Source organism: Prunus avium, chromosome 6 (assembly GCF_965620075.1).
Source record: "Prunus avium chromosome 6, drPruAviu1.hap1.1, whole genome shotgun sequence".
NCBI lineage: Eukaryota > Viridiplantae > Streptophyta > Magnoliopsida > Rosales > Rosaceae > Prunus > Prunus avium.
This window is the reverse complement of record NC_142289.1, coordinates 13,257,694-13,270,103: the sequence shown is the minus strand read 5'-3', so window position 1 is coordinate 13,270,103 and position 12,410 is coordinate 13,257,694. Positions and strand designations below refer to the sequence as shown.

The following is a 12,410-nucleotide window of genomic DNA, read 5'->3' as shown; positions in this document are numbered from 1 at the left end:
AGGTTTTCTTTTTATTTTTTTACAAATTAATTGGCATGTGCACTGCACATGCTTCATAAACAACAAATGGTGCATGGGTGCACGGTGCCCTGAATTTACTATGTTGTATGCTAGGCTGCCAGCTTATTGGTTTTGGAGCCAATTCCAATTTAATTGGATCATATGTTGAGCCATACAAGGAAAAAGAAATTCATAATTTTCTTCGGTTTTGCTGGAAGGGGAATATTCCACAAGAAAACAGGAGGGCAATTCAACAATATTAGCTTCTGGTTCCTCACAAATTGTCAATGAAACCCAATGCAAAGCAGGCTTCAAAAAATAAAAAAGCTATTTCCAATACTATGGGAGAGGCAATATCATCAACTGTAGTTTCAGGTTGGGCATGGCTCCAGAGCGACCTTTTGTATCTGACTTTTTCTTTTGTGGAATTTTCCTTTCCTTTGACCCAGATTACGCAGTAGTTAACACAAATGCTAATGGATGTGGCCAACGTTTAATTTGGTTGCAGAAAGAAAAAGCAATAGAGAGGAAAGAAAGTTGGTCATCAACCACTCCTGTTTCAATCAATGGTTTAATATTCAATCAATACTCAAAAGTCAAAATCAGTACCAGTCCAATCTCCATCTACATTTTAATTAAAACAGTGTGAAATGGTCAAAGAAGTATTTTGATGAATTGGAATTGGCAGGATTTGGTCAAGCAGGGAATTCTAAAGGCACGGAATTTTATTTTATGTTTTTTGTTGTCAAAAGGCACGAACTTATGCCCAACGTATTTCTATCCGTGTGAATAGTTGTGAACGTAGGCACTAATCATAAATTTATGCCCATCGAGTCAAGTGCACACAACTGAATTTGGATATGCGCTACAAAGTCATAGTCGGCATTGTGCATGGGCTCCTTTATCTCCGTGAAGATTCTCACCTTAGAACTATTCACCGTGACATGAAAGCCAGTAACATCTCTTTAGAAACTGAAAAAACTCCGAAATTTCTGATTTTGGCATCGCAAGATCGTTCATGCTTGACCAAACACATGACATTACCAATTGAATTGTGGGGACCTAGTAAGTACATAACCATGCTATATATGTGGCTTTTATTTTACTCATATCATGATATATCAATGATTTCCAAAATCTTCATCCATGCTAGTCAATGTTGACCTTCTTATTGGTATATATATTGGATATATGGCTCCAGAGTATGTATGCATGAGCAGTTTTCTGTTAAGTCCGATGTCTATAGTTTTGGCGAGTTGATTTTAGAGATTGTAAATGGGCAGAAAAATAGTAGTTTTCGTTGTGGAGAGAATGTAGAGGATCTTTTAAGCTATTTGAGTATTTATATATTAGTGAAATTGAATGCGATGAAAGAAACAAATTTTTATCTCGAATTAATTTATTCTAATTCATAAATTATTGTAGGCATGGAAAAATTGGAGGGAAGGGACAGCTTCAAATCTATTTCGTTTTCAGGGATTGAATATCTAGACCCACTGATAAAGTTAGATGTATGACGTCCCAAAATTTATCTTTTCCCAATCTCATCAACTTCCTATGCATAAAGCACTTGTCATGGAAAATTTTACCAAAAGTATATAACTGTTTCTTTTGTGGAATTTTCCTTTCCCATGACCTAGATTACACGTTAGGAATTAAAAAGTAAAATATCTGTATTATGCTCTCTCTTTTTCTTTTTTCTTTTTTATCAACATGACAAGAGAATTAAAATTTGAGACTTCTTCTAATATTGCGTGTAATCATCAAACATACAACTATTCTTGCACTTTTCACTAATTGTTGTAGATTAAGAGTTGGAGCGAGCGTCGTCTTCAACCTCCAGAGCGTGCGTCTGGGTTCTGTCAGTGGCGGATCTATTGCGTGCGTCTGGGTTCTGCATTGCACCTCCTCTCGCTAGAAAAACCATTGTAGGTGCTTTAAATTGCCCATTTGCTCAACTGGTGTACAGATTACCTTATTTCCATTTTCAACATTTAAGTAAATGTCTTTGTCCTTTTACTTTCATTTATTTTTATATTACTTCATTTACTTAAGTTTACAATGTAAATAAGGAAGTACACCCTATTTAGATTCAAATAAAAATACTAGAAAAATCAAATTCCCACCAAATCAAAATATGAAAAATCGGTTTTAGTGCAAAATACGATTTAAGCTAAAAATGATAACTCATTAAGTCAATATATACTTCATACTAAAATCCCATTAAATTAAATCAAGTTTTCTTATTTGATGTGTAAGGAATAAAAGCCGTCAAAAATTATCTTGAGAAAATGATTATTCTGAAAAACCATTTTTCATACTTAGTCAATATTGCACATCTGTTAAAAAATTTATGGGTCCGCCAGTGGGTTATGTTACCTTTTCTCATAGTCACATATGACTCCCGTGTTCAATAACAAAGGGCTATGGGCTGAATAGGTTATTCAGTCATTCAATCTCAGTCATCCATTTTTAAAATGCAAATTCAGCCTTTGGATAAGTGGCTGTACTGGTACAATCAATATACCACAAATACAAATGGATTTAAAAGTTCGATCAAAACTACGTCACCTTTTCTTTTGTGGAATTTTCCTTTCCTTTGACCCCGATTACGTAGTTAACACAAATACAAATGGATGTGGCCAACGTTTAGAGAAAAACTTCCCTGGCACGGGGATGCCAGGTCAGCCATCCAAGTCAGTATACCCGGCCAATTAACTCATGACAGCTATCTAACACTTTTTACACTTCTAATTTTTTTTTTTCACGCCTACTCCATCGTTCTTGTTCCCCTCTGTCTGCAACTCAAAGTCCTCTTCTTCTCTCTCATCTCTCCCTCTCTCTCTTCTAACCGAGTTTCCCTTTCATCTCAACCTCTCTTCCCTACAACTAAAATTACCTCTCTCTCCCTCTCACTCAAAATGTTTTTTTTTTCACGCCTTCGCTCCATCCGTATTCCCTTTTGAACTTAAACCCCCTGCTTTTCTCTCATATCTCACCTTCATATCTCTCTTTTCTTTATCTTTCCCAACTCTCTTTATCAGTATCACTCCCTATCTTTTTTTCTTGGTCGAATCTCTCCCTTTGATTTCCAATACAAATTAAAAAATATATCAATTTTTATCAAGAATAATGCAAACCACCGATATATACAACCATAACCAAATTTTCGAGAAAGATATCACTTACCCATATATCACAGAAGAAATTCAAAGAATAATTTAACCAATTATCAGAAACCCATAATGCAATTCTAAGAAAGAAGTGAAAGAAATTTTTTAACCCTCTTCAAAGAAAACAGTATTACACATGTAGCGAAATAAATATTTGAGGTGTGGCTCCAATATTGACGACGCGAATAGAGAAAGAGAGAGCGTCAGTGAGATGAGAGAGAGAAATGGGATTTGAGTTCCAGGGGAATAGAGAAAGAGATGAAAAGAAAAGGGATTTGAGTTCCAGGGGAAGAGAGGAAGAGATGAAAGGGAGACTCACTGAGAACAGAGAGAAAGAAAGGGGATTTGAGTTTCAGGGGAAGATAGGGAGAGATGAAAGGGAGAATCGGTTAGAAGAGAGAGAAAGAAAGGGAGAGATGAGAGAGAAAAGAGGGCTTTGAGTTGCAGAGGGGAACAGGGACGATGGTGCAGGCGTGAAAGAAAAATTTAGAAGCCTCAAAAGTATTTGACAGCTGTCAAGAGTTAATTGGCAGGGGATACTTACGTGGATGGCTGACGCTGGTATCCCCGTGCCAGGGAAGTTTTTCTCCAACGTTTAATGAGTGGTTCTAAAGGCACGGACTTGTACCGTGTGAATAGTTGTGAACGTAGGCACTGATGCATGTGCCCACTGCTCCATCCTACCCCACAGGGCCACACCCACCTCTCTCTCTCTCTTGTCAATGGCAAAAAAGAGAGAAAAGTCCAACTTAAGCTTCTTGCACACGTTTTCTCTCTCTCTCTCCCTCTCTCTCTCTTATATAATACATTAAAATTAAAAACTTTCTTATCAAAAAACCAAAGTAAAGAGCTAAATCCTGAGAAAAAAGAAGAAAAGAGCTAAATATAAAATATAAAAATGATTTAATATTCAATCAATCCTCAAAATTCAAAATCAGTACCAGTCCAGTCTCAATCAATGCTCAAAAGAAGAATTTTCGTTTGATGAGTTGGAATTGGCAGGATTTGGTCTGAGTATTATTATATGACATATATCATTTGAGAAATAAATTACATTTTCTTTTTTTATGTATTATGCTCTCTTTTTTTTCTTTTTATCAACAAGACAAGAGAATTTAAATTTGAGACTTCTTCTAATATTGTTGTTGATGTAATCATCAGACAGACAACTATCCTTCCACTTTTCACTAATTGTTGTAGATGTAAGAGTTTTCATTGTACATCTATAAAGATGAAGATGATATATCATAACTAAAGTTGGTTGGTTATTAGTTTAGTCTGTTATACGTTTGCTACTCATGTAATTAGTTTGTTTTCTGTGGTTGGTTTAGAATAGCTAAATGTAAATAGTCAAAAGGCTATATATATGTAATTGTATTAATTCATTTGTCAATTAATGAAAAGCAACAGATCTCTTAATTCTTAAGAAACCTTTCTCTCTTTTCTCTTCTTCTCTCTCTCTCTTTTACAAGACCACAGAGTTTCTACATGGTATCAGTCGCCGTTTGCCTCACGGCCAATTCAATCCATTCTTCCGCTTCGTTTCTCTGATTCTTGCTGTTCTTCTCCTGCAATTATCGTTTCTGATTGCCATGGCGTCTCCGTCAGATTCTGCATCTCCTGACTCTCTTCCGAATTTTCCCCCAAATTCTTCGACAAACCCTAACTTGTCCAATTCGTATGCTTCTCTCACCATTCAGAATATTGGAAGCATGGTGCCGATTAAGCTCAAGCGATCTAACTATCTTCCATGGCGTGCTCTGTTTGCCCCAATTCTCAGGCGCTACAAACTTTTTGGCATTGTTGAAGGTACTGAGCCATGTCCACCGCCTTTCCTTCCAGATCGATCGGTTAATCCAGCCTTTGAGCTTTGGTATGAAAAGGATCAGAATCTGTTGATTTGGTTAAATTCTACACTCTCAGAAGATGTTATTCCTTTCACTGTTGGTGTCTCTTCTGCTCGAGATCTTTGGATCAAGCTTGAACAACGTTTTGGTGGTGTCTCCGATGCTCACATCCATCAACTCCGGTCTCAACTCCAAGCGATTCAAAAAGGTGCTCAATCTATGGCAGATTATCTTCAACACCTCAAAGAAATTTCTGATTCTCTCTCTGCTGCTGGTGCGCCTATTTCTGATCGAGATCTAATTGCGGCTACTCTTGCTGGATTACCTGATGAATTTGAATCATTTATTGATTCTGTAATGTTGCGCCTTTCTTCCACGTCTCTGGATGAGTTACATGGCCTTCTTCTCACCAAGGAGCTTTCAATGTCTCGTCGCAAGAAACTCTCTTCTTCCACCACTGAGTCCTTTCAGGCGTTCTCTGCTCAGTCTCAACCGCCTCTTCTTCCAACTCCACCGCCTCAAGCATATGTTGCACAATCTCAACAATCCTTTGGTTTCCCTTCTCATCGTGGAAGAAACACCTATCGAGGTAATCACTATCATAATCCTGGCCGGTACAATAACAATCGTGGACACAGAGGCACTTATAGGGGTCAATCTTCCAATCGTGGTCATCCACAAGGTGTTCGTCACTCTTCCTTCAGCAGTAATCGTGTTCCTTGTCAAATTTGTGGCTCTACTCGTCATGAAGCTATTGATTGCTATGATCGCATGAATCCTGACTTCTCTGGGAAGATTCCTCCTGCAAAACTTGCAGCCATGTGTGCACACTATACCTCCAAACCTTCTCCATCTTGGCTACTGGATTCTGGCGCCACAACTCACATCACTAATGATATTGCCAACATCTCTTCACCAACATCGTATACTGGTGAGGACAAAGTTTATGTCGGTGATGGTAATGGTCTCTCTATACATCACATTGGCTCTTCTTCTTTGCATTCTCCTCATGCTAAATTTCATTTGAGTAATGTGCTCCATGTTCCTAAAATGAAACACAACTTGTTATCTGCTTACCAATTTCTCAAAGATAACTATTGTGCTTTAACACTTGACTCTGATGGATCTGTTATAAAGGATCGTACTACGGGGAGGACGCTTTTGCAGGGTCCCGTTAAAGATGGCTTTTACCCTCTGCTAGACTGTTCTTCTACTGCTTCATCTTCTGGATCCTCTTATGCTTTCGTCAGTGCTCAAGGTTCAGTCAAACTTTGGCACAGTCGGCTGGGACACCCTTCTTCATCTATCTTTCGCAAAATAATATCTAGTACTAAGCTTGCTATTAAGGGTACATCATCTGTTGACTTCTTTTGCTCCAAGTGTGCTATTGCTAAGAATCACAAACTACCATTTAGTTCATCCACTACATCTACCTCTCAGTCTCTTGAGCTATTACATTGTGATCTGTGGGGACCAGCTTCTGTCACTTCAGGAAGTGGTTTTCGATATTATTTTCTCATTGTCGATGACTTTAGCAAGTACAGTTGGTGTTTTCCTTTAAAGACTAAATCAGAGGTGTATTCTACTTTTGTAATCTTCAAAGCCTATGTTGAGAATATTGTTGGTAATAAAATCAAGATACTTCGTTCAGATTCTGGGGGTGAATTTACCAGTTTACAGTTTAAAGTTTTTCTACATACTCATGGTATTGTCCAACAACTCAGTTGTCCACACACACCAGAACAAAATGGTTGTGTGGAGAGGAAACATCGGCATCTTGTTGAGACAGCTCGGACCTTATTAGTTGAATCCAGTGTTCCTCATTCCTATTGGGTTGAAGCTTTTACCACTGCCATTTATCTTATAAATAGGCTGCCTATCTCAGGAAATACTAAATCACCGTGGGAGTTGGTATTTAGCAAGTCTCCAGATTATTCCAAACTTAAAGTTTTTGGGTGCAGTTGTTATCCGTGGTTAAAGCCCTACATTTCATCTAAGCTTGATGGGAAAAGTAAGAGATGTGTCTTCTTGGGTTACAGTTTACAACACAAAGGTTATCGGTGCTTGGATTTGGAAACTAATCGGATTTATGTCTCTCGACATGTTACATTTGATGAGGATACTTTTCCATTTAAAGATGTTCCTTCAGTTCCATCCTCTGTTGATCAGTCTCTTTCTCCATCTTCATCTATTAATCTTCACTTTTCAATGCCTCCATCTCAACCCACTGTCCCTCCTCACTCTATTTCTCCCCCAGCATCTGTGCCTACGCATCACCCTGTCTCTCCAAATCATTCTGAGCTTTCGCATCCCCCTGTGCCTCCTCCTGTTTCTACTGTGCATCCCATGGTTACTAGATCCAAAAATGGTATTCATAAGCCCAAAGCATTCACTGCTACCAAACATTCTCTTCCTTCCTCCACTGATTACATTCCCAATACTTATCTTCAAGCATCTAAGTTTGAAAATTGGCGACTAGCAATGCAAAATGAATTCAATGCTCTTTTATCTACAGGCACTTGGACCCTTGTTCCTCCTTCACCCTCTCAAAATGTAGTTGGCTGCAAGTAGGTCTTTCGAATTAAAAAGAATCCTGATGGCTCCATTGAGAGATATAAAGCAAGGCTCGTTGCTAAGGGATTTCACCAAAAGGAAGGTCTTGACTACACAGAAACCTTTAGTCCAGTTGCAAAGCCGGTTACTATCAGACTCTTGTTATCTTTTGCTGTCCAATTTAACTGGTTTCTTAATCAACTGGACATAAGCAATGCTTTTCTGCATGGTGACTTAAACGAGGATGTATTCATGGTTCAACCTCCTGGTTTTCAGGATCCCAGCAGGCCTACTCATGTGTGCAAGCTCAGAAAATCTCTCTACGGCCTTAAACAAGCTCCTAGAGCTTGGTTTGACAAATTATTTCAAGCTCTTCTATCTCTGGGATTTAGTCAATCATCCTCTGATGCTTCTTTATTTGTTCTTCATGCTCCAACTCTGGTTATAGTTCTTGTCTATGTTGATGATATTCTGGTCAGTGGTCCTGATGCTACCATTTGCAATCAGTTCATAGCCAAGTTGAGCACTTTATTTCCTGTCAAAGATCTAGGTCCCTTGCATTACTTTCTGGGTCTAGAAGTTCATCGAACCAAAGATACTCTGATTCTTCACCAAAACAAGTATCTGCTTGATCTGTTACAGAAAACAAATATGACTGGTGCAAAACCCTGTTGCACTCCACTTAGCTCTACCAAGCTAGATCACAGTGGGGAATTACTTGCTAATCCCACTGAATACAGATCCCTTGTCGGTGCTCTTCAATACTTAACTTGGACAAGACCTGACATTTCCTTTGCAGTGAATCAAATCTGTCAATTTATGCATACACCTACTGTTCTTCACATGCAAGCAGCCAAACGTATATTGCGGTTTCTCAAAGGGACTATTACTCATGGTCTCTTGTTTAGGAAAAGCTCACTGCATCTGTCAGCCTACTCTGATGCCGATTGGGCTGGTTGTTCTTATGACCGAAGATCCACTGGTGGTTCATGTGTTTTTCTGGGCACCAACTTAGTTAGCTGGAGTGCCAAGAAACAATCAACCGTAGCCCGATCCTCTACTGAAGCTGAGTACAGATCCTTAGCTCACACTGCTGCAGAGGTTACTTGGATTTGCAAGGTGCTCAAAGACTTTGGTTTTCCTATTTCTCACAAACCTACTCTCTGGTGTGATAATATCTCTGCTATATCTCTTGCCTCTAATCCTGTATTTCATGCTCGTACTAAGCATGTCGAGATTGATTATCATTATATTCGTGAGTTAGTGCTTGCAAATCTGGTTGACGTTAAGTATGTGTGCAGTCAGTCTCAAATTGCAGATATCCATACCAAAGCCTTGTCTAAAAACAGATTCCAGTTTCTGCAGTCCAAGCTTTCACTTGGAATCCTTGATTCTTCCAAGTTTGGCTTGAGGGGGTGTAAAGATGAAGATGATATATCATAACTAAAGTTGGTTGGTTATTAGTTTAGTCTGTTATACGTTTGCTACTCATGTAATTAGTTTGTTTTCTGTGGTTGGTTTAGAATAGCTAAATGTAAATAGTCAAAAGGCTATATATATGTAATTGTATTAATTCATTTGTCAATTAATGAAAAGCAACAGATCTCTTAATTCTTAAGAAACCTTTCTCTCTTTTCTCTTCTTCTCTCTCTCTCTTTTACAAGACCACAGAGTTTCTACAATCTAATCATCAGAATGGCGCCATTAATGTTCTCCTTAAGATTTCTGTTCTTCCTTTCTCCCGTTTTGTTCCTCATGATCAGCACTCAATCCCTTGCTCAGATATCGTGTTCCAACGATAAAGGCAACTACACCACCAACAGTACCTACCACACAAACCTCAACACCCTTCTCTCTTCTCTTTCTTCCCCCTCCAACAACGGCAATGGCTACGGCTTCTACAACTCATCCTACGGGGAAAACCCCGACCAGGTTTACGCAATCGGGCTATGTCGAGGGGATGCCACGGTGGAAAGTTGCCGTGGCTGCCTCAACGACACCGCACAATTGCTCACACAGTCCTGTCCCAATCAAAAGGAAGCTTTCGGCGCAGGTGATCAGTGCAACCTTCGCTACACCAACCGCTCCATCCACGGAGTCATGGAAACTTCCCCTGCTTTCCGGGTGTATAACTTACAGAACGTGTCCTCCTCCGACGTCGTCGAGTTTGATCAAGAGCTGAGGACGCTACTGGAGGACCTAAGGGGTCAAGCTGCAGGGAACGGTTCACTTCGAAAATTTGCAGCGGGGACCGCAGCCGCTCCCCGCTTCCAAACAATCTATGGGAGTGCGCAGTGTATGCCGGATTTGACCGAGATGCTCTGCAGTGATTTCTTGGGTACTTCTTTGGGAGATATCCCAATATATTTTCCGGCGACGCAAGTAGGTGGTATAATTGTTAAACCCAGCTGTGTTCTTAGGTATGAGATCTATCGCTTCATTGACCCTGCAACTGTCCGACCATTGCCGTCTCCTCCGCCGCCACTGTCTAGTCCTCCTCCCCCGTCAACCAGTACAGGAGGTAGGTATATATATCCCAATATATTATGCTTTGAAGAAATAAAGTTGGCTTAACTAGAGCAATTGTCCAGGAAGGAATTTGTAGACGAGTTACACTTTAGTCTCGTGTACAATTTCAGGGACTATTGCTACCATTGACACTACAACAATTTTGGGTCGAAGAAATTTCTAATGCATATTTTGTTAGATTCATATACAGATGTATGTGTGTATCTATGTATGTATTCAAGTTAATGCAAATGAGATTTTTGACTTTTGCAGGATTGAAGAGTAACAGATCTCAGACTGTCATCATTATTGTTGTGCCAATTGTTGTTTCTGTGGTACTAACAGTTATATTCTTCTGCATTTGTTTAAGAGTAAGGAGGACAAAGAAAAAACTTGAAACTAGGAAGTTACTTCTAGGTAAACAGGCAACTCTAGTGAACATTAATTAATCATATTATTCCATTTGATAGGGAGGAAGCCAAGTACTACTACTTTTATAGGCATTTTTAGAATTTCAATTGTTCCTAAGGCAGCGACGATACAGATGAAATTGGATCTGCAGAATCTTTGCAATTTGACTTGGCCACCATTAGAGTTTCTACAGATGACTTTTCTGAAGCAAATAAACTTGGACAGGGTGGATTTGGATTTGTTTACAAGGTAATGACAAGTTAATAACAAGAACTTATAGCTTTGATATTTCTTGAATACCACTTATCTCATTTCTATTTTTTAATTCCGTACCTATATATTTTTTCAGGGTAGGCTTCTCAATGGAAAAGATATAGCTGTAAAAAGGCTCTCTACAAATTCTGGGCAAGGAGATTTAGAATTCAAAAATGAGGTCTTGTTAGTGGCTAAACTTCAACACCGGAATTTAGTTAGACTCTTAGGTTTTTGCTTAGAAGGAAGTGAGCGGCTTCTTGTCTATGAATTTGTCCCTAATGCAAGTCTCGATCACATCATATTTGGTATGTCTGGAATTATGCATAGTTTTCGTTTAACTTCGAATGTTTATTATAAAATTCCAATTGTGTGACATGTATGCAAGCAAACATTGTAATTGAAGTCTTGATTTTGCATTAATATATTTGCAGACCCAAAAAAGCGTGCACAACTAGATTGGGTGAGGCGCTACAAAATCATAGTAGGCACTGCTCGAGGCCTCCTTTACCTCCACGAAGACTCTCGCCTTAAAATTATTCATCGTGATCTCAAAGCTAGTAACATCTTGATAGATGCAGAAATGAACCCCAAAATTTCAGATTTTGGCATGGCAAGGTTGTTCGTGCTTGATCAAACGCAAGGCAATACTAGTCGGATGGTTGGGACCTAGTAAGAATATGCACTTAACTGCCTGTGGGCTTATGTCTGTTATGTCAACAATTTCCTTTCCATATGTGTTGGTGAACGCGGATATTCTTTTTGTTGATATGCAGTGGGTATATGGCTCCAGAGTATGCAATGCATGGGCACTTTTCTGTTAAGTCCGATGTCTACAGTTTTGGTGTGTTAGTTCTAGAGATAGTCAGTGGACAAAAAAATAGTGGCTTCCAGCATGGAGAAAATGCGGAGGATCTTCTGAGCTTCGTAAGTGAAAATATAATATAGTTTTGGTATCTCAATACAATTTAGTTCAACAAATCAAAGAAAGAAAACTTATCTCTGATCAAATTCACAAATCATTGCAGGCCTGGAGAAGTTGGAGGGAAGGGACAGCTTCAAATCTAATAGATCCCACATTAAGGACTGGTTCAAGAACAGAAATAATGAGATGCATCCACATTGGATTATTATGTGTGCAAGAAAATGTGGCTGATAGGCCATCAATGGCTTCTGTTATTCTCATGCTGAATAGCTACTCCCTCACTCTCCCAGTGCCCTCCCAACCTGCATTTTATTTGCATAGCAGCATTGGAATGGACATGCCGTTACAATCTGAATATAATTCAGGGGCAACAAGGTCAGATCGATCGAAGAGTAACTCTGTCATAGTAATGGAATATGAGACTTTTACTGAACCACATCCTCGCTAGTGGTTGAAGATCGATCCCTTTTGATTCATTTTTTTTCTTTCTTATCTAATTCTATATGTTGTGGTTCATTCATTAATTGTTCAAGTAGGGTTCTGAATAAGGCTTCACATTCTTGATACAATAACAGAGGAAGTGGTATATAGCAAAGCATTTACTTCTGATGGATTTGTGGACAAAATTATCCAAGTCTGTTGATTTCAGGATCTGGATCAATGTGAATCAAACCAGAGTGTAATTTATTATATTTTTATGACAATTCTGTATAATGAATATCCTGTTTTTGCGATGATTCA

General features: G+C 38.9%; 1 protein-coding gene across 1 annotated transcript; it reads left to right on the top strand.

The window, feature by feature from the left end:
* Positions 1-9,268: 9,268 nt before the first annotated feature.
* Positions 9,269-12,410, top strand: LOC110747569 (cysteine-rich receptor-like protein kinase 15). The gene is made up of 7 exons (XM_088254766.1): positions 9,269-10,094; positions 10,355-10,498; positions 10,611-10,741; positions 10,842-11,052; positions 11,179-11,416; positions 11,521-11,671; positions 11,773-12,410. The coding sequence occupies exons 1-7, from the start codon at positions 9,269-9,271 to the stop codon at positions 12,115-12,117; spliced, it is 2,046 nt and encodes a 681-aa protein (XP_088110892.1). The 3' UTR covers positions 12,118-12,410.

What these genes read in the sequence shown, in the direction of transcription:
- LOC110747569 (XM_088254766.1), top strand. Translation starts at nt 9,269, where the DNA reads ATGGCGCCATTAATGTTCTCCTTAAGATTTCTGTTCTTCCTTTCTCCC. An exon ending in AACTAGGAAGTTACTTCTAG is followed by an intron (nt 10,499 to 10,610) that starts GTAAACAGGCAA and finishes ATTGTTCCTAAG; the next exon opens with GCAGCGACGATACAGATGAA. An exon ending in GATTTGGATTTGTTTACAAG is followed by an intron (nt 10,742 to 10,841) that starts GTAATGACAAGT and finishes ATATTTTTTCAG; the next exon opens with GGTAGGCTTCTCAATGGAAA.